The 22352-nt window shown below is 39.4% G+C and overlaps 2 protein-coding genes across 6 annotated transcripts in view; one reads left to right on the top strand and one right to left on the bottom strand.

Annotated features, from left to right (window-relative positions):
- SCG3 (secretogranin III) overlaps positions 1-15688 on the top strand; it is a 33293-nt gene extending 17605 nt beyond the window's left edge. For both annotated transcript variants that reach the window (XM_019442119.2, XM_053889064.1), the window contains 3 exons: positions 480-611; positions 10296-10376; positions 15373-15688. In XM_019442119.2, coding sequence (XP_019297664.1) covers positions 480-611; positions 10296-10376; positions 15373-15491 — 332 coding nt within the window. In that variant the 3' untranslated portion in view covers positions 15492-15688. The remainder of the gene's footprint in view (positions 1-479; positions 612-10295; positions 10377-15372) is intronic.
- Positions 15689-18938: 3250 nt separating this feature from the next.
- The window catches only part of LYSMD2 (LysM domain containing 2), a 34902-nt gene continuing 31488 nt past the window's right edge, over positions 18939-22352 (bottom strand). For all 4 annotated transcript variants that reach the window (XM_019442118.2, XM_019442115.2, XM_019442116.2 and 1 more), the window contains 2 exons: positions 20788-21119; positions 18939-19501 (listed from right to left, as the gene is read on the bottom strand). In XM_019442118.2, the coding sequence (XP_019297663.1) occupies positions 19459-19501; positions 20788-21119 (375 nt within the window). In that variant the 3' untranslated portion in view covers positions 18939-19458. The remainder of the gene's footprint in view (positions 19502-20787; positions 21120-22352) is intronic.

Here is a 22352-nt window from a genome sequence, read left to right as displayed (position 1 = left end):
CCAAATTCTTAGGTGCTACTCTCAGTCATAGAATGTTGTTCAAAAATACAACATCATGGAGAGGTTGAACAACAACCAAGTTATTTTACTTCGAAATGAAGACTCAAACTTACTTTGGGAACTGACATATGCCACTTCATTGCCTACCTTGATTATAGTAAGGAAAATAATCTATGTTCTAATGACACAGTAGCAGAAGGGAAAGAACACTAAACCAAAATCTGGAAAGTCGGTGCTTTGGCCCAGCTCTTTTGCTAACTCGGTGCATATCTCTCCCATTCTGGGCCTCAGTTTCCTCGTCTGTGAAATGGGGGAAGGAAGCTGGACAATCACTAGATTAGACAATCACTAAGATCCCTTTCAGCTTGAAAAATGATCCGACCTTATGCTGTACCCTTTCAACAAATTTATTTCTACATTACAAATTGGTTAATGGATAGGAAATAGGGTTCTAACAACAGTGCTCAATCTGATTACAGCACCATCAGAAAAGAGTCATGAAGAAACAGATAGTACTAAGGAAGAAGCAGCTAAGATGGAAAAGGAATATGGAGCCTTGAAAGATTCCACAAAAGCTGATAACCCAAGAGGAAAGACGGATGAGCCAAAAGGTACGGAATTAACAGCTCTAAGTTGGCAATGAAAGTGGGGGAAGCAAAAAATTTCACCACACAGGTTGATCAAAAATGCACACCCCACCAAATCTGCGAAATCAGCACCATCTGTAGAGAAGAGATTCAGCACATGGTATCTTTATCTGAATAGCAATCTTTTTTAATGGCCTTGAGTCTCTGAGAATGGCAAATTGGTTTTATCTTCTGATGGGCTTAACTGTTCAATGGACTTTTGTGCTTGGAGAGGAATGCTTATGACCATTGTGCATTGTTTAGTGTCTAATCTGATTTATTAACTTATTAAGCAATATTTCTTTAAACATAATTAACATTCCTCTAAATGTTACTATTTAACAAAGTAATCAAAATTTACACATTTAACAGAGCATATTTCCCTAATCATTTACAATGATAGAAATGTGACACTCTTAAGGACCTGATTAAAAATCATAAATCCAATATATCAAATTTCCTTAAATAACCTAAATGTCTTTAAAAGCAAAAAGCACACATTAAATGAGCCCAATAATTACAAAACTTATGTTTTTATTGTTATTCTTACACATTCCTGAGGTCCAATTTTTTTCTGCCTTAGCAAGTTTATGTGATACAAAATTTATTTCTTCCAGGGTTTTAGAGAATTTACTACACCCTTAAAGAAAAAGATCCTGGGCAGGGGAAGGGGCACAGAGGGCGGAGAAAGAAAGAAAAAGAAAAAGACCTTATGAGGATGCAAGGTCTAAGTTGTTAACCCTTTGATTTCAGATCAGGATGAGGATCTGGTTGTATAGGCCAGTGGTTCAAGCCCCTTTTACTATGAAGTGTGCTAGTTATACCATGGAAAATATATCTATCTTCTGAAACTGTCTATACCCGAAGTTGTGAACAGATGACTTAAACCTATTTTTATGTCATTATGATATATTGACCTCTTTGGTATAATTGGAATGTTACATATGTCTGTCCTATCAGTGTCTCATTAGCAGGGTCATCTAGAGGTTTTATTCCCTAGGAACTGAGGGAGTGGGTCCACGCTGTCTCTCGAGGGCAGGGGAGGTGTGACATTCAGCTAATTTATCATCTGAAGATACACCATTGGGCTCTCCTTTCATTATTTATTATGTATAATCATTAGTGGCAATGAACTGATGGACTTTGCTCATTCCTTTCTGGATGCTATGAGACCACAAAAGCTGGTCATGTTCATAGTATAGCTCTTAATTTTGAAGGGACTACTTGGCCTATTTACAGGTTCCTAGTCTTTGCCGCTCATATAGATAGAAACAAGTTCACATTCATGTTTGATAATAGATCCTGTTTAATAGTATCTGTATATTAAGTTAAAAAAAAACTAGCTATGTATTTAATACCTTGTAACTTACTAACAGCAAAAAATTACCAACAACTTCCCCTTTATATCACAACTACCTTTGTTGACACTTAATATCAATCTTTTCCATTTATGTAAGATGATGATGACAATGATGATGATGATGGTGGTGGTAGTGATTTTATGCTCCAATTGGTATCGCTTGGGCTGTAGGAGTTCCTCTGTCCCTCCTTTATCCTTTTAGCACTATGCCCGGTATTTTTAAAGTATCTTTGTTCTCTGGCAACAACAGGGTATTCTAGACCCACTGAATTTTCTCATCCCAAGATTAAAACAAATTCCTCTTCAAAGATTTTTAGTTACTTTTTGTAGAAAATATAGAGACCTGAAACTGAGTTATACAGGTTCAAATGAGTAGTAATGTGGGCCCAGAGAACTGCTTCTGTTCCAGTTACTGGGACTTTTTTGAGACAGAGGAAAAATATATTTTTTCTTAATATATCAAGTTCATGTTGATTTTTCCTATCTAACAAGGCTTTATATTATTGTATTTTTTTTCTCTAGTGCAGATTTCATAGACCGTCACAATTCTCTCCTACATCAACATAGCTGATGTATCAATTCTAATCGTTGGGTGTAGTAGCCTGTGTTGAGAAAGGTTATGATGTTTCCTCTGGGCTCAGGAGGAAAGAACTTGGGAATAATTAATTAATAATGTTTGTCACGGGCATAAGAAGGGGGAATTGGTAATATACATGCCATGTTAACCGACTCTTAGACCAGTCACACTGCCTTGATACTTCCCTAGGTCTACTTTGGATGAATGGTAAACTTTTTTAAATGTCTTTTAAAAAAATTATAGCAAAATACACATAACAAAAGTGGTCATACTCACCATTTTTAAGTGTATAATTTAGTGGCGTTAAGTACATTCATATTATTGTGTTACTATCACTACCATCCATTTCCAGAACTCTTCTCATCTGCAAAACTGAAATTCTATACACGTCAAATAAAACTTCTGATTCCCCTCCCTCTTCAGCCCTTGGCAACCACCATTCTACATTCTGTCTCTGTGAATCTGACTATTGTAGGTACTTCATATGAGTGGAATTATATAGTATGTGTGCTTGTGTGACTAGCTTATTTCACTTAACATAATGTCCTTAATGATCATCTCTGTTGTAGCATATGTTAGAATTTCTTTCCTTTTTAGAGCTGCATAATATTCCATTGTATGTATATGCATACCACATTTTGTTTATCTACCCATTTGTCTATGGATGCTTAGGTTGCTTCCACCTTGTGGCTGCCATCAGTATGGCTGTACAAATATCTCCTCAAGACCCTGCACTCAGTTTTGGGGGAATATTCCCTGAAGTGGAATTGCTATACCATATGTTAATTCTACTTTTAATTTTTTGAGGAGACACCATACTGTTTTCCATAGCAGCTGTACATTTTTACATCCCCCCCCCCCGACAAAGAGTGTGCAAGGGTTCCAATTTCTCTAAATCCTCATCAGTGCTAATGGATGTGAGGTGGAAGGTGAGTGGTAAACTTTTGATAGATAGCTAACCAAGAAAAGAGTGGTCCTGTAGCCTGAGAAAGAAAGCCAGGAACTGGGCCGCACAGAGCACTGCAGTTCAGCCCCACAGAAAACCAGCATGCCTAGGTCATCTCCTCCAGGAGTAACCCATGTGTAATGACTATATTTCCTGAAGACAGTAAGCCATCATCTAAGTCCTTTGACTGGCAGAGGCGGCATGCTCAGTGCTTAAGACAACACCTTCTATCACTATGCAAATATCCCTGGGAATGGATGCTGACAGGTATCTTTGCTTGTTTTGGGAAAACATTGTGTAAAAAAAGAAATCTGAAAGAGTTGATTCTTGGTAGTCTCCTATTCCTATTTAGGATGTGAGTGTTTAAAGGCTAAAGATGAGGTTAGATTTCTTTTCTCATTAGGAATTCCATCAGATACTAAGGGGGAGAGAAAAGAGTAAAACTCCATCCATTTAGTGTTACTGTTTGTCATGGCCCTCCTGAAACATTAGGAAGAGGGTAGGGATTGGGGCTAAAATTAGTCCCCTCTCCATTATTTGGAGATTCAATTTATTCATACTACTCCTGACCCCTGTTACTCTGAGATAAGGAAAACTGATTTCAGTACAATTTAGAAAACACCAACCTGAGCTTAAACCAAGGGCCAACATTTCTTGAAAACAAATTGAATCCCCAAAGGGCATGTTATGACTCACACCTTTGTATTGACAATTGCTTTGCTGGCACTTTTCTCAAGGATATTTTGTTTCTGTTATAGAACCACTGAGACAACACCTATTGCCCCTGGGCAGAAAAATAAAGGCATCCATGTGGGTAAAAGCAGGACTTACTGGGTTTTCTGAGACATTTATTCAGCTATAAATACACATGTATTCTGATGGCATGCCTGGCATCATGCTCAGGAAGTAGACCTATTGAAGTAATATAAGAACAAATGCTGACCTCTGAGGACTCAAGCAAGCTTTGAAATGATTTGAGAATGTTCTTAACCCATATGTAGGCAAGCCTAACACAAGCTACATACATGCACATGTATCTCCCTTATCGATGAGTCAGGAGCATGCAGAACAGAGAGAAAGTTGGAAGACATTACAGGGCAGAGCAAGGGATGAGGTAATGATCCAGATAAAACCACTTCAAACAATAATTATAAGCAGAACACATTGTCAGAAAAGTCTGTAAAGAATCTGTTTTGGTCTTGCAATGTGGGGCGATGGCCCCATCGAACCACAGCAAATATTTATTAATCATGCCAAGCATATGCTGGACCCTGTGAGGAATAGGAATAATAGTGGAAATGGGAATAATAATACCCTCAGTTTATCTCAGGCTTCAATTTACACAGCATGTTTCCATGCCTTTTGTTTTAGGTTTAATGTAAAAAAAAAGTCCAATTTAATTACCAATAATGAAAAGTGGCACATCCACCTTTGAATATAATTGAGTTAGACTATTGAAAGTCCTGTATTCTACAGGGATTCACATTAAGAATAATCTTTTAGGGGAGCTCCTGGGTGTCTCAGTAAGTTGAGTGTCCAACTTCGGCTCAGGTCATGATCTCACAGTTCATAATATTGAGCCCCACATCAGGCTTTCTGCTCTCAGTGCAGAGCCTGCTTCAGATCCTGTGTCTCCCTCTCCCTACCCCTCCCCGGCTTGCACACGCACCTTCTCTCTTTCTTAAAAATAAATAGACATTAAAAAAAAGAATAATCTTTTGTGGTGCCTGGGTGGCTCAGTTAAGTGGCTGAATCTTGATTTCAGCTTGGGTCATGATCTTACAGTTTGTGAGATCGAGCCCCAAGTTGGGCTCCATGCTTGGGATTCTCTCTCTCTCTCTCTCTCTCTCTCTCTCTGCCTCTCCCCCACACTCACGCTCATTCTCTCTTTCTCTCTCTTTCTCTCAAAATAAATAAATAAACAAAAAAAGAATAATCTTTTAAAATACTGATTTCTAATTGGTACAGTCATTTGAATGATTCCATAATTATTCCTAAATTTAGGGGTATGCCAATGAAATCATATTTATTTTAATTTCAACCATATTTATAAAATTACCTAATTTTTCAAGTAAACTGCTCTCTGGAGACTAAAGAAAAGTACTTTAAAACTTTATTCCATGATCTAAGTATGGATCTATTTGCCAATTTGATGTTTACTCATTCACTTCTGCTCTATGAGTCACTGAAAATCTTTTTTAAAAAACCATCCAAAGGATAAGATAAGTATTAACATACTCAAAAAGTCATTCCATTGCTATCATTTGTCAAGTTTATGGCCAGATTATGGAAATAGGTGAAAAAAGTGATCTCTATGATAGCTTTCACCTAAATATTCTATTATTCCCATATCTTCCTTACAGAAACCAGAAAAGGTAGCCTATTTAATTAATAAATGGCTAACTCATGTGGATGCTGTTATTTTTAAAGCAACATAAGAGGAAACAATTTGTGCCTTTTATTCAAGCCCCAAGCCATTCTGCTAACAATGTCCAAAAATAGTAAGTACAGTCTTCCCCCTGTGAGTCAGGAAGGATGCCAGGAGCTAAGTCCAGGCACAGGAGACCTACCATCAACACAGGTTTTTTGAGGATAGCAAAGGAGTGTTTCTTCCCATATATAGAAACCATGAACCTTCTTTTTAGAATTCACCCCTAAATTATAAATAAATAAACCAAGGCTCAGAAGATGAAGTGATTCACCCATGATCCATAGCCAAAGAGTGTCAGAGCCAGGCCTTGAACCCTTGTCCCTTGACTCCTATCCAGTACTCAGTCTGAGTATTTTCTTTGGGGCATGTAAAATGTCATCAATGTACAGAAATTCTTACACTGAATGGCTCTGAGGCCCATGTTGGCATCCATGATACCATTATCACTTACTTTGTTTTATACCATTCAAAACTGTAATCATTTAATCTTTACAGAACTTTAAGCATATCAAACTTAATTTTTATAAGCACTCTTTAGAAGATCTACTATCTTTAGTATGTCCAGAATTCAATAGGTTAATTCTATTGATTTCTACAATGTTTTTTTGTTGTTGTTTTCTAATGGGGCTTTGGGGGTGGGCAGATCAGGTCAACATATCACAGTAAGGACAAATTCGTGTATAAAAAAGGGTATTTCTTTGCAGTGCTGAAAACCAGAACAGCCAGAAAAGGAGGGCTGCATCTTGATTCTGGCCCTCTTCCCATCTGCTTCAGCATATGTTTTAAAGCTTGTGCCATATTACCTCAGCCATGAGCTATTTTTTCCAAAGGAAACTGAAATATATTTGAAAAAAATAGCCCAGCTTTCCAAAGTGGACTCTCATGGGCTTTTACTGCACACTGTGTAAATAAAAGGTTTGCTTTACAGCTCCTGACAGGAGGAAATGTAAATAGGAACCAGCTGCTTCTCTCCACGAGCAGAAGAACACCTGATTTTATTCACCTTGTTACCAATGCTCCAGTAAACTTGTGGAGATCTCAGTACTGATGGCAGTGGTTCCCAAACTTTGCCCCACATTGGAATCACCTCAGGACCATTTTTTAAAAATGATGCTCGGTCCCTGCCTCAGGATATTCTAATTTGATTCATATGAGGAGTAGCCTTGGCATCAGGATTTTTTTTAATGTTTTTAAAAGTTTATTCATTAATTTTGAGAGAGAGAGAGAGAGAGAGAGAGAGAGCAAGCATAAGCAGGGAAGGGGCAGAGAGAGGGAGAGAGAGAGAGAGAGAGAGAGAGAGAGAATCCCAAGCAGGATTTGTGCTGTCAGTGCAGAACCGAATGCAGGGCTTGATCCCAGGAACTGTGAGATCATGACCGGCATCAGGATTTTTTAATGATTCCCTAAATGATTCTCCTGTGCAGCCAAGTTTGAGAACCACTGCCTTTCTGCCCAGTTTGGTAACAACAGGCACTAAATCATTCTAGTCTAAAAGGTGAATCTCACCCAGCTACACTCAGTAGAGGCTCTGGATTCATTTTGGTTCAAGACCAGGCTCTGACCGTTACTCAGCTGTGTCCCCCTGGGCATGTCACTTAATTTCCCTGAGCCTTAGTTCCTTCATGAGTAAAATTGGAACTAATAACGCTTCTTTCATAGAGCTCTGTGAAGATTAAATAACATTACAGAAACTGTCATAATCATATGTCATGATCTACAAGATAGTTTAGTTTTTAAATAAATTGCAGTATAGTTTTCTTCAAGCTGCAGTAAACTCATTCTCTGTTATGGGTTGGTAATATCAATATAGTGGATAAAATTGCTTCTTGTGCATTTCATACTTTTTAAAATTTAATATTTTTATAGAAAATTAGTTCCTGAGCAAAAGGCAACCTAACAAGATGATGCCGAGTCCCCTTTTCCAAACTGCCTTAGGCTGGGTTCCTTCTGAAGCAGACCCTGAGAGAAGGAGTTGCGGTCCAATTTAATCGGGAGATGACCACTGGGGGCATAGATACATGAGAGAGGGAAAGGAGAGAAGCCCATAGAAAGTGGTTTCACTAGTGGGCTTCAGCTGTGGGCAACTGGGGCTTCCCACAGAGGATCTCTGGGAGGCTGTATGGAATGTTCCTGAGATATAAGGAATATATCATATAAGGAGTATAAGGACATAAGGATATATCATATAGGGATATAAGGAATATATAGCATATCTGGAATAAGGGAGACATGGGGTGGGGAAGCAACAATGTCTGCTACACTATGGCAAAAACCCCGTATTTATTCTTCATTCTCCTAATTCAGAATTTTTAACACCATATTTACACAGAGACTAAGCTCAGGTTATCCTTTTCTCAAATAAGCTTCCCATATTATGATGTTATCATAAATAATATTGTGGGACGAATGCTTAACATTATTTAAAGAACAAGACTATTTTCAAACATTCGTAAAAGTTTCAGAAGCCCTAATTACTTAATATGCTAATGACAAATTATCTATTTGTTAAAGCCCTATGAGACCCACTACTTTGATTTAAACACTTCAGTTGCATTCTCTAGAAATAGTCTACACTAAGATTTCTTTGTTCAAAATGCCTTTTCTAACTGAATTAATTTGAAACAGAGAACATTGTTTTTATGTTACCAAATGCAATTGACCTTCTCAACAAACAGGCAACAGACAATGAATATTCCTATATTCGTTGTACTAAAATGTTATAACATCAGCTAGGAGGACATTGGTCTTCCATGTGCTCTAACATTCTTAAAAACAAAGCACTGAAATCAAGACTTTTTTTTATACAGTTGACTGAAGTGAATAGGGGCTGAAAATTGTAGATCTCTTCTCTTGTCCACTTAACCCTTTTGCAAAAGATCTTCTCTGTGCTTCTTGGGGTCCACATAACATGGAGCCCCACTGGTGAGGCAAGAGTAGGCTTACAAGATCAGGAAGAAGGATGCTCAGGAGGTCACTTAGGTAAATGCAGTAGTGGAAATTGGAACATCAGCAAATCCTAAGGCAGTGTTATTGTTCATGGACTGTAGTCAAATACACCCAGGTTCAACCCTGGCTCCACAACTTACTAGCCATATGACCTTCAGCATATTACTTTATCTCTCTATGTCTCGGTTTCTTCATCTGTAAAATGGGGGTGAAATGGGACTGCCTTTAAAAGGTTGTTGTGAAGAGTAAAAGAGATACTGCATTTTGGAGCACAAAGCACAGCCCTTGGCACATCATAAGAACACAGGTAACTCAACCAAAAAGTCTGGGGAATAGACTAGAGGTAACAGGGCTCAAAGGGGGCTCAGAATGGGTGGTTACCACACAGAGCTTTGGCAGCCATTGATTCTTGCAGAGCCCCTGGACTTCGAAGGCTTCCTTTCTTAGGCCACCCAGAATTCTCCAGACTACCTGGTCCCTTGGTGCAGACACTCTGGGCACTAGGGACCTCACCTGGTTTGAGAGATGGCTGATTTCCTTGAGACAGAACAAGGCTACATCAGTGTCTGTGACTGAAGATAGACTTTGCTTTCAGATAGTGCAGGTAGCAGAAGTTTGGGAAGACTAGAGTCCAAATTCTACTTCTGTTATTTCCTGTGTGGCCCCAGACAAGTCGCTTAGCCTCTCTGGGTGTTAGTTTCCTCATCTCTCAGTGGATGGTAATGCCCACCTGCAGACAACAATGTACGTGAAGGGCACACAGAGCAGGCACTTCTCTCACAACACTCAAGGCTCATGGGAGAATGTTTATATCCAGGGGAGTTTTACTAGAATGAGTTCTAAGGTTCATACCCAAACCTTGAAATGAGGCCCAGGTCATCTCTTCATCTCAGTTGTCACACGCTCCCTGCCAGATTGGGCAGAAGACTTGTATAGCAGCCTACACTAAGCCACAGATTTGGACTTCCTTAACATGACTTATTTGGTGATGGAGTCTTTTCAGGATCTGCCACTCTGATTTAATTCTTGACCTGAGAATATTCCTAACCAGTTGGAAGAACTGGAAGAACCATTCCTAACCAGAAATGATGCAGTCTAAGAACTGTTCACCTATCCAGTGAACTGAATCAAAATTCTTCTCTGCCAAGACATGAGACTGCAGTTATGTGTGTGTGAATAATGGCTCCTTGACACTTACTAGCCTGCCTGGTCCTGTGTCCTGGAATCTCATCTCTACCCTTTCTCCTCAACATCCCCCACCCAAATATGCACACTATTTTGTTTCGGATACCACCTCACAAGTGCTTGATGAGTCCAGCATTTATGGTTCTGAACAAGAGTGTGGTCTTTAAAAAGAGATGCAGTGATATTTTATGAGTATTTGCTATGAGTTTTTTTCCCTTTTCCAGGGAAAACGGAAGCCTATTTGGAAGCCATCAGAAAAAATATTGAGTGGCTGAAGAAACACGACAAAAAAGGAAATAAAGAAGGTAAGGATTTAGTATGGTTGCAAACTGCCAACCTCACCCATTTGTCAGGGGTTCTTGTTAAATAAAGTTTCCCACAGTCAAACAGGGCTAAAGTCTCCTGTCAGAGTCCAAAAACACTCCAGGATACAGGAATAGAATCTCCATTTCTCTTATTTTTCAAAGCCACCTCTTGGGCAAAGGCCTTTTCTTTTACATTTTATTATGAAATGTATCAAACAAAAGTAGAGAGAATAGTATAATGAATCCCCATGTATCCACCAACAACCTTCAATAATTATCAATATTTTGCCCTTTTCTTGGAGTATGTATTTTCATAAGTTTTTTAAGTTTATTTATTTTGAGAGAGAGAAACAGCATGAGTGGCAGAGAGAGGAAAAGGGAGAATTCCAAGCAGGTTCCACACTGTCAACATGGAACCTGCTTGGAAATCCAAAGAAATCCAAGCAATTCCAAGCAATTCCAACCCCAACACGGGGCTCGAACTCACAAACTGTGAGATCATGACCTGATCTGAGATCAAGAGTCAGACGCTCAACCAACTGAGACACCCAGGGCCCCCTTGGAGTATTTTCTAAAAAGGGAATTTTTTGACCACATATTAGATGGACCCTGCAATTACAAAAGCAGTCACTCACTTAAAACACAGAACAAGACTGTTCTGTTCTGAGTACCAGAGATATGCAAATGTAAGATGCAGCCTCCCCTTGCCCTCCCTGACCCCCAAGGAGCTCCCAGCACCACTAAAGCTACCACTAAAGCCGCTCCCAGCACCACTAAAGCCTGCTCAGCGCTATCATAGACAGGTGCAGTGCTACAAAGGTGGGGGGCACATCTCCTTACAAGGATGCATAGCACTGGGAGAAAGGATTGCAGGAAAGCCTTTGTTGGAAAGCTGAGTGACAAGAGGTGGATGCAGAGGAAACACTGGGCCCAAGACATAAAAGGACGAAAGAGAGTCATGTGTTCTGGGAACTGAAGCCACCCAGTTTCCCAGGAACACTGGGTATCTGTGGGAAGGATCGGCAGCCAGAGGTGGGAGGTGGATAGCAGCCAGATCAGGAAGGTGCTTGCGTGTCCTGCAAAGGAGGTAAGTTTTAGCCAGGGGAACCTAAATTAGGACTTAATTAGGTTAAGAACTGAGAAATCTCTCTGGCAGCAGTGTGGCTATAGATCGAAGAAATAGGACCCCAGGGGATTGGACAGAGATTGAAGGCAAAGATCTGGAGCAGAAATTATGGGGCTTAAACCAAGGCAAGGCAGAGGAAATAAAGAAGGGAGAAACTTGACAGCAATGGATACAGATGAGTCCAGTATGACTCCCAGGTGTCTGGCTGAGCAGCTGCCAAAGGATGCTTTTAAAATGAGACGAGGGGTGTTTTCCAACTTGAAAGTGCATTCAAATCACCTGCAGAGCTCTTACATGTCCTGACGTCCAGGTCGCATCTCAGGACCACTACAGCAGAAACTCAAAGAAAAGGATGCAGGCATCAGTATTTTTAACCCCCTCCCCATGATTCCACTGTGTAGCTAAGTTTGAGGACCACTGATATAGAGAGCACAATGGGAGAAAGAGGTATTTTCAGTTCCTCTTTAGCCTACGGTCTTGTTAAATTCAGTGAAATGGAAATAATTATCAGCTTTTCACACATAGTTTATTTGACTCAAAATAATGTGAATTTCCAGGCTATCCATTCCATTAAAATTCACATGAACCATATTACATCAAATCTGTCACTGATTGATGAATGAACCATTGTTTCATGTACCACTAAGGAAGAAAAGTTATAACATGCCATCAGTGACTGTAAAGACTTTTAAAAAATGGGGCGCCTGGGGGGCTCAGATGGTTAAGTGTCTGACTTTGGTTCAGGTCATGATCTCACAGTTCATGAGTTTGAGCCCTGCTTCAGGCTCTGTGCTGACAACTCAGAGCCTGGAGGCTGCTTTAGATCCTGTGTCTCCCTCTCTCTCTGCCCCTTCCCTGCTCATGCTGTCTCTCTCAAAAATAAACATAAAAAAAATTTTAAAAATATACAATAAAAAATGTTTATCTTAGAATGAGTGTAATACAGAAAGTACCAAAATGCATTCTGAAACCAATGTTAATTTGATGGTCCAACAATTTAGAATACTTATGTTATTTCTTTCACTGATTAACATGAATCACACTCCCGGTCATAACCCGCAACATCCTGCAATATAATCTTCAACTTCCAGAAATGATCAACCTAGTCAAGCATGGAACCCTGGTGCTTGCATCTCCAAGGCTCTGTGAGCAAATTTCAAAATGACGGTATGAGTTTGATGCTCCCTTCTGCCCTCAGGAAGTGAGGGTGATGTGCAGTATACCCCCCTGAAGACAGAAGCAGACAGCTTTTCCTCCATTGCCTTCATATGTGCTCTGCTTGACCTAGGTCATCTCTTAAAGCCGGTGGATCTCGTTCCTAGGGTCACACAGTGGCTGCAGCTGTGTGAGCAGGAAGTCCAGTAGCTCTGTTAGTTCTGACCTTCCTTAACCTCTGCTCATGCCCTTTGCTGGGCAGGGGTTTGGGTAACCTGCCTCTCCTTCCCAGAGCCAGGAAAGGGAGGTCCATGTGATGTGATGCTGAGAAGGATGATAAAACTTTATGCACCCTTAAAAAAAAAAAGTCTGTGCTTTTAAAAAAATGAATCACAGCCCTTTTTTCTTTTGAGCCTAACAACCTTAAAACATATTTTTAAGATTAGCAATGTGACTACTGACTTGTGTAATCTAACAGCCAGCTAGTTTTCCTACGGCGCACAGTGAGAGCTGTCTTAACGATACAGTTTTTCCATTTCAAAGGAAAGCAAAATACTTTCCTGTTTGTCCATTCGAATCACCCAGACTTCTTCACATCTGCCCTTGAGCTGTCTTTCGTCCCACTAAAGACGTTGACCCTGCAGCCAACTCAGAAAAGCCAGTATTAATTTGAGCTGGTGATAATTAAGAGGCGCCTCTTTGTGCCCTATGAGACTGGAATCAGCTTGTGAGGAATCAGCACACAAATCATATGTGCAGCTTGATTCTGTTTTGTCCTGACAGGGAAAATAAAAGCCAACAACAAAACCCAAGCACTTACTGAACATTTGTTCTACGCCTGTTAGTGGCTTCACGTTCATTACTTCAAGGCCACAGGGTGGTTCAGGGCAGTGACAGACAGACCTGGGTTCAGAACCTGACTCTACCATGACCCAAGCAAGTGACTTCCCACCTCTATCCCGTTTCTTCATCTCTGAAATGGGGACTAATGCTTACCTCATGGAGTTTTGCGAGCAGCGTATCAGATGATGGGTGTAAAGTGCCCCGGCTGGCAGTTATGTCTTTAATCTTCAAGGCGAAGCCCTAATGGGAGCAAATGCCTCTCTTGGTTGAGAGGAAACCGACTTTATCTGAGCCTCAGCTCATTTGATATGATAAACACCTGGCACTTATAGAGCTGTTCTTTATAGTTTTCCTTTCATGGGGTGCTCTGAGCTTCTGTTACCCCCTTTCTCCTTTTTTTTTTTTTTTCCTTTACAAACTGACAGAAGGCAGGGCTCTCTTCTAGTGGCGGCTATAGCCAAGGTGAATGGCACTGTCCTCAAGGAACTCAGCTTCAGGCAACTCAGAATCTGGGGGGAATCTCCCCAGGTACGCTGTGATGTGGAAGACCCCCATGTCCAGCCCCGAGGGATGTGTGCCATAGATTTTGGTACCCTCCATAGGATGCATTGTACGTAGCCATTAAAAGTGGTGTTTCGGGAAAATATTGATGCTTACTGTGTAAAGTGAAAGAAGATTGTTAATAAGGTTGTATATTATACTGTGATCTTAATTCTGGGTTGAGATAGATATATTTGAAAAGCAAAATATACATACATATATTTTTCTTTTTTTTGCTTATATATATAACAAAATACTAACTCTGGTTATTTATGATTAATAGAATTCAGGTTATTTAAATTTTTTGTGTTTATTTTTCATTTTTTAAAACAATGAGCATCAAGGAAGGATGTGGGTTTTAAGCTTTCAGAAAAATGCCACAGGTGTCCTCCTTACTTGAGGATCTCTTTGCTTTTGATGGGTGGTTTGATGGTTTACACAGATTTTTTGTTTAATTAGGACAGAACCACAAAGCAGTTTCTCTTTATAAAATAAAAAAGCTCTGTGCATTTTTCCTCCATGCATATAATTCAGATAGTGTGAAAATTATTGTCATTCTTTTTCTTTCTTTTTTTTTTTTTTTTAGTATTTATTTTTGAGAGAGAGAGAGAGACAGAGCACAAGCAGGGGAGGGCACAGAGAGAGGGAGACACAGAATCTGAAGCAAGCTCTTGGGGCTCAAACCCACAAACTGTGAGATCATGGCCTGAGCCAAAGTCGAACCCTCAACCGACCGAGCCACTCAGGTGCCCCAATGGTAATTCTTAATTTGGAAAAAAAAAAAAAATGGGTTGTCACATCAACAGGAACTTAACCTGTATAACAATTACAGAAAATCAAAACACTTGGTTCTATTTGTAACTCTTACTACCTGTGTGACCTTGAAGGTACTTAAGCTTTAGGATATTGTCTCCCCAAGTGTGATTCCCAAACCAGCAGCAGCAATATCTCCTGGGAGCGTATTTAAAATGCAGGATCTGGACCTCTGCCTCGGACCTACTGATACAAATCTGTAAGAGCCCCCAGGTGATTGGTATAAATATTAAGCCATGGTATGGGCCTGTTCTCCCCATGCTCAAATGATGGTGATACTCCCTACCTGAACACCTTGCAGGTGCGATCATGGACAACAAATGAGACAATATACATAAACACGATCTTAAACTGTAAAGACTGAAAAAATGCCAACATCTAATATGTCTTCTGATGTGAAAGACTGCGATGGAATAGTAGTTGTGTTTTTGTATAAAACGCTTCTTAGCTCATGGCAATCACTATAAGGGGATGTCTCTTTCCTATCTCTGCTCATGACACTCTGATGATATTTTCCAGATTATGACCTTTCAAAGATGAGGGACTTCATCAACCAACAAGCTGATGCTTACGTGGAGAAGGGCATCCTTGATAAAGAAGAAGCCGATGCCATCAAGCGTATTTACAGCAGCCTGTAAAAATGGCAAAAGATTCAGGAGTCTTTAGACTGTTTCAGAAAACATAGCTCAAACACTTCTAATTCTGTGATTAAAGTAATTTGAGTCAAGGATTTTTAGAAAGTGATGAAAGTGCAGTAGTTAACCTTTTAGAAGTGGTCAAACATAGCTTTCTTGCCATAAAAACGATTTGAGAAGTAAAGTTGTATGTAAGCTGAGATTTTGTATATAGAATCCTTATTTCCTTATAGATTTACATTTTATAATCAGAGATATGCTGCTTTGGAAAGCCTGTAACAGACTGAATTTAAAACTGAAGCTTCTTCCCGCTGTGTCACATAGACACCCCCTGAAGAATTAGGGGGTTCTGTTTTCAAGGCATGCTGGGTATCAAAACACCTCATAGAATATGTCTGTTACAAGATGTCATTTCCATCACCAGTTCCCTTTTGGGAGTTAAAATAAATTAACATTTCCTCAAAGCCTATCTAGCATAAAGGATAGCTCTCTGCTTTTTGGCTGTTCCTGCTGGCTCTTTATCAGGCCCCACTGGTGCAGAAAGGAACCTGGAAAATGGGCATAGGAGTTGCTGGTTTCGTCAGTAATTTCCCCCGCTCTTAATATTTTCTATTAGTGAATTTTCAGACATCCAGGTTATTAATAGGGATAACTGTATGCTCCCCAAGAAGAAAAATGAGGTCATAAACACTACCAAAGCAAAGTAAAAATGTATGCCAGATCTGGGTTATCTAAGCTGAATTTAATCCAGGCCAACATTTCTCAATTGAGAGCAAGAAAGTCAGGCAGTAGAACAGAAACACAGAAAACAATCATTCCCTTCTTTGTGGACCAGAGCTGGTAAATGAACTTCCCTGAGGAAAAGGTTAATGAACTTGGGGTCCCTGCATCTCCTCTCCCTCAGCTACCGTCACAAACACATCCCTGGAAACACACAGTGGCCCAAGGTCGTCCTGAAATGTTAATGGGCAATGTTCCCAAACCGAAGAATGCTTTGCAAATGCATTATTCAGCATAAAGTGATAACATATTTTTCTATATATTTCAGTTGGAAATCTGAATATGATGCTCTGTGTATTAGCTGTCCCTAATCCAAATGGCCTTCTGATACTTGTCTTGAATGCTCCTGCTTGGTGCCTACTTTTTGGTGAGGACGGAGGAACTTATAGGGAAATGTAAGAGGCTATTTTTCATGGGTAGGAAACCACTGCTGCTCCTCCCCCTCCTGAGTTGTAAAAATAAACAAAAACCAAAGCCTGACACACACAAAAACTAAACTCAGTATGTTCTAGACAAGCCAGTACTCACTGGTGAGCAGTAAGGGAGAGCTAAAAACAACCTATGCCCAAAATATCCTTGCCAAACACAATGAGTCAGAGCATTTTAATGTCATTTTTGATAACATGACTGCTACCTCACCTGTGTCCTATAGGGCTAAGTCCAAATGGGCAGTTTTACATCAGAAAAAAAAAGTCTGGCTGCAATTAAAGCATTTTATCCATTCACTTTTCTATAATTTATGCAGTATATTTTAAAATGAGACATTTACTTAGGGAATGTATTGCAGTTTTCCGACACAGTGACATTCATTAGCTCCCAGCAGTAACCAAGGCAAGCAGGGGATCATCAGCCTTGTTTTATAAATGAGGAAACTGGTTCACAAAAAGAACAAGGGCACAGCGTGTGCTCAAATTCTGATGGCCAAGAAGCAGTTAAAGCGTGGCCTCAAACCTGGTTCCTTGTGGCTCAGTCTACTCCTCCAAGGCAGTACTAAAGTACTCTGGTTCAAGACAGGTCAGCTGTGGCCACAACAAATTCAGAATTTAATTTAATGAAGGAGAGAGATGTTTTGGCCAGAAAGTGCTAAGAGAGACCTTAGGCAACGATGAAATATTCAGAAAGAGTATTTCTAAGATTGTGCCCTTAATTTTAAATTTCTGCTTATATTACATCTTTTGGATAGCGTTTTCGGATTTATGTCTTTTGGATTTCTTTCAAATTTCAGTTTATGTTAAACAACATAACTTTACATTTTTTAAAATTCCTTTGCCTCCAGAGAGGCCTAGACCTTTTCTTACAGACGTGATGGTTTCCCTTCCTTTATTTTTTTTAAAATTTTTTAAAAAATATTTATTTTTGACAGAGAGAGAGAGACAGAGCATGAGCAGGGGAGGGGCAGAGAGAGAGGGAGACACAGAATCCGAAGCAGGCTCCAGGCTCCGAGGCATCAGCACAGAGCCCAACGTGGGGCCCGAACTCACCAGCCATGAGATCATGACCTGAGCTGAAGTCGAACGCTCAACCGACTGAGCCACCCAGGCACCCCAATTTTTTTTTCTTCTTGTTTTCTCCTCTTCCAACTAACTCCTCATAGGTAGTAGCAAAGCATGATCAAGAGATCACCCTGGGGTGCCTCAGTGGCCCTGAGTGAGTCATTTGAGCATCTGACTCTTGATTTTGCCTCAGGTCATGGTTCGCACCCTGTGTTGGGCTCCGTGCAGACAGTGGACAGTGCAGAACCTGCTTGGGATAATCTCTCTCCCTCTCTCTTTGCCCCTCCCCCACACTCACACCCTCTCCCTCTCTCCCTCAAAATAAATAAACTTTAAAAGAAAAACATACCACCCTATATCAAAAACAATAATAGCATGAGAAAAAAAAAAAAAAACAGAACACAAGGGATTATGTCTGTTTTGAACAAATTCCAGCCAAGGGCAGACAACTGCTGTTCCCATGCATGCACCTATACGTCACCCTCAAGGGCTGGACCTGTGCAGTTCTGCTTCTACCAGCTCTGCTGCATTGACACCTAAGGACACCTGTTTCCTGCTTAACGGAAGACCTGGAAGAGCAAGAAAGGGAAGAGAAAATGAGGGGAAAGTCCTGTTTGCCCCCCAGAAAGCAGATTCCTTTGGGGAAGTGGGGGACGGATAAATATGGGAAATTTTCGTGGAAGCTTAAGGTTTATTTAACCTGATACTTGAATAAAAATTGAGACCAAAAAAACCCTTTAATTGTAAGTAATGTATTGCTTAAGTCTTACTGCTATAACCTGTACATATGATACAAATGAGGTAAATAAAAGCTTAATCCTCAACTCAAATGAGCACAGTGACTAAAAAACACTCTCCAAAGTGACTTCATGAAATCTAAACTAGAATTCACCAGTGTCTCAGAGCATGGTAGTTTTTATTTCTCCTTCTGATCATATTCTGTGTTTAAACTATACCTCAAACAAATCAGTTCAAATATTATGAAAATGCAAAGGCTACTAATACCCATAATTGATTTGCTTTTAGATTACTGAAACTTTTTAAAAAATTACTGAACTTTTAAAAAAATTCCAATTATAATAATAAAAGCAATTAAAATGGAGAAGCTGTCACCATTTCAAAAATAATTTAAAAATCAATTTTATTTCTATTTGTTGAAAAAAATTACAGACTCAAATATGAAAACATAGTTTATTTTCTCATTCAGGCTTTTGTAGTTTATTTTTACAAAATAGCAGACAAAATTTGGTTCTTTATATTAATACAGAATATGTAATACATATCGAAATATATATATATATAGCACTTAAATTATAAACACATAGCAAAATCAGCATCACTTAAACAGCAACCATATATTTCACATCATTAGGATTTTTCAGAAGATAAACACTGTTTTCAGCTTGAATATGTATATAGTCTTTGATGCTTTATGTTAACTAGTATTTACAAAAACTAGTCTAAAAACTACCATCACCCACAAAAGTGATGATCTTTAGGATACGATTTTGCTCTCATGCCATAATAAAGACTTAAAATCATAGAAAGCTGGAGGAAATAATCACGTCAGTGCAATTGCAGTAGGTGAAACTATTTGGTTGTGATTTAAGGATGTATATACTTTTGAATCTTTAGTTGTTGGTTTCTTCATGATCCAACCACCTTTTAATCCAGGTTAGATTATCGTCCCTGATCATCTAACTGTGATAGAGGGAAGCTGCATAAGGACTTTCTTCATCTCTGAAAAAAAGTGAAAATTCAGCATAAATCAGTGTTTTAAAATGATATTCGGATAACTAATACATATACTGTACTTATTATATAACTTAATATCCACTTGCCAAAGAAGTGCAGGAGTACATCAATGTATAATATTTTGCATGTCTTGGATGAAATGTAAATACTCATTAGGGTAAATACTCATTAGATGCATTTTATTGGCATCTCAGTTACTGGAATAAAGAATGGTACTTGCTTTATATTTATATTTTCTATTACATTTAAACAAAATGTATTAAATTATAAAATTATTATATTCATATTTGTTTATAGTTTTTATATGCCACCTTTTTCTCCAAAGGGCTTGATGTGCCTACAACAAATACATATAATAAGATGAATTAGAAATAAAATATCAGGATTAAGGAAAGGAGAAGGATACAAATATATTACCCATATGAAATACTGTACTAGTTGAACTGAAAATCAGTTTTAGTTGCAAGTTTCCTGGTAGCCAGGGCAAAAAAAAGCAAACACAATAGCTTGTGCCATTTTTGGAATCATAAAGGAAGAAGAAAACCAATTCTATAGGAGAGAGAAAGATTTTCCCTAACAAAGAACAAAGAAAAAAGCTCACATGAAAAACACCTAGTAACAAATAATGGACAAGGTCTTTGACAAATTTATTGGGATCAGTATTTCACAAGTATTCCCTAGGGCATTGCTTCCTTTGAAGGGGTAAACTAGATGTTTCTGCTTGGCTGCCATCCAGGACTGCTAGCTGGACAGTTATGCTACTAAGGCAAAGAAACAAACTTTAAAAAAAAAAATTATTTTATTTATTTTTTTAGAGAGAAGGAGTTCAAGTGGGGGAGGGGGTGGAGGAGGGGGGGAGACACAGAGACAGAGACAGAGACAGACAGACAGATTGGTTCTTAAGCAGGCTCCACAATCAGGGTGGAGCCTGATGTGGGGCTCAATCTCACGACCCTAGGATCCTGACCTGAGCCAAAATCAAGAGTCAGACACTTAATCAACTGAGCCACCCCACCACCCCCAAACTTTTTATAACAAGTAACAGAGCTAAAAACAAGCACATTGAAATAGATAAAGCCCTATGCAGAATGCAATAGCTCTTTTTAGACCTCATATATTAAAAATGACTTTCTAGAATTAAAATACAGTTTTTAAAGCAAAAGAGAAAAAAGGAAACAGAAGCAGAGAGAAAACAAAACAAAACTCAGCAAAGCAAGGACATCGTAAGAGTAATTTATTCAGCTTCTGACATTTTACCAGCATATTTTTACCTGCTCTCTTCTTTTAGTTTCTTGGCTGCCTGTGTTGACAACTTAATCTGCAAGTCTAGTCTCTGCAGGAAATCTCTAGCTGACACTTCTTCAGGTTGTACAGGCTGAACATCAGATTCTTGAGGACTGGAAGGAGAAAGGTCTTCCCCCGCTGCTGCTGGCTCTTCTTCATGAGAAAAACTGCTATCAACAGTTTCATTTTCTGGAGAATCTATTGAGTTAAGTCCATTAAACAACAAAGGCTTCTCTGATATAACTGGGATGTTCAAAGTTTTCTTCAGAAATATACAATCATTCGTAAACAGTTTATTTGCCCTTTTAATCTGCTCCATCTAAAATATGAAAAAGGAAACAGAGTTTTATGTAAATAAATCCATTAGTAGGGTTTATTATACAAGCACCTAAAAATATCTGGGCTTGTTGTGCAATGCTTTCTCTGAATTTGAGATTCTTTTTTTTTTTTTAATGTTTTATTTACTTTTGAGAGAGAGCATGCGCGTGCAAGTGGGGGAGGGGCAGAGAGCGAGAGAGAGAGGGATAGAGGATCTGAAGCCAACAGTGAGATCATGACCTGAGCTCAAGTCAAACACCCAACCAACTGAGCCACCCAGGTGCCCCTGGATTTGAGACTGTTAATTTGGGTTTAGTTACCACCCCAGGTACCCCTAGTTACTTCAAGAGATGTCAGGAAATTGTTTCTCAACTTTAAAAAAGGAAAGCCTAATTTCCCCCCCCCCCCACTATTATATTCGCCCTACAAGGCAGCTTTTACCAAGCAGCCTTCAACCCCTGAAATTAAAAAATGTAGAATTTTTAGCACTTATTTTGTAAATTCCAGTCTTGTTTTAACATTTCTATTATTTGATTAAAAAAAAAAAAACTAGTACTGTTATTTTACTTACAGGGTGCTTCCTATGTCTCTGGAATTGTGTTTGGTAAATATAATGGATACAGGAGCTGGTACAGGGACAAATACAATGAGAATTTGCAAGAATGGTGCAGACTGGGGTTGCAGTTGTTAAGAAAGGCCTCAAGGAGAAGGTGGAGTTCTGATTTTGATTCTTCTGACTTTAGATGGGCCTTGAAGAATGGGCAGAAGCAGTAGAGGTAAGGAAAGGAGGTGGGCAGCACTTTACATACAGTATCTCGTATTTCCTACCCCGGAGAAGGTATTTAAAGATTCACTTTACAAATAAAACAAACAAAACTCATAGAGATTATGTATCATGGAACCATCGTAAACTGGCAGATGAAGAAGCTGGCATTTAATACAGTTTCTAGAACCTCGAACTCTTTCACACCTGCGGAAGCTTCGTGCAGACCACAGAGATGGGAGCTGGGGGAGAAAGGGAGAACAGAATTTACACGGGTTGGGTAGTAATCGAGATACTATCATCTCCTTTTTGCAAAAGAAGAAAAGGACACTCCAGAGAGATAAGTGGGTGCTTCAGTCCACAATGCTGTGAGCGCAGGCAGGGCTGCACGTCTGTGGGCTCCCAGCGAACAGGAGAAATGCGTGCACTTGGCGTTCACCACACGGCATTAACAGCGTCCGGGGATGCCAG

Source organism: Panthera pardus, unplaced genomic scaffold (assembly GCF_024362965.1).
Source record: "Panthera pardus isolate Hobbes unplaced genomic scaffold, ASM2436296v1 HiC_scaffold_24, whole genome shotgun sequence".
NCBI classification, from domain to species: domain Eukaryota; kingdom Metazoa; phylum Chordata; class Mammalia; order Carnivora; family Felidae; genus Panthera; species Panthera pardus.
Note: the sequence above shows the minus strand (reverse complement) of the source record. Positions and strands in the feature narration are given on the sequence as shown.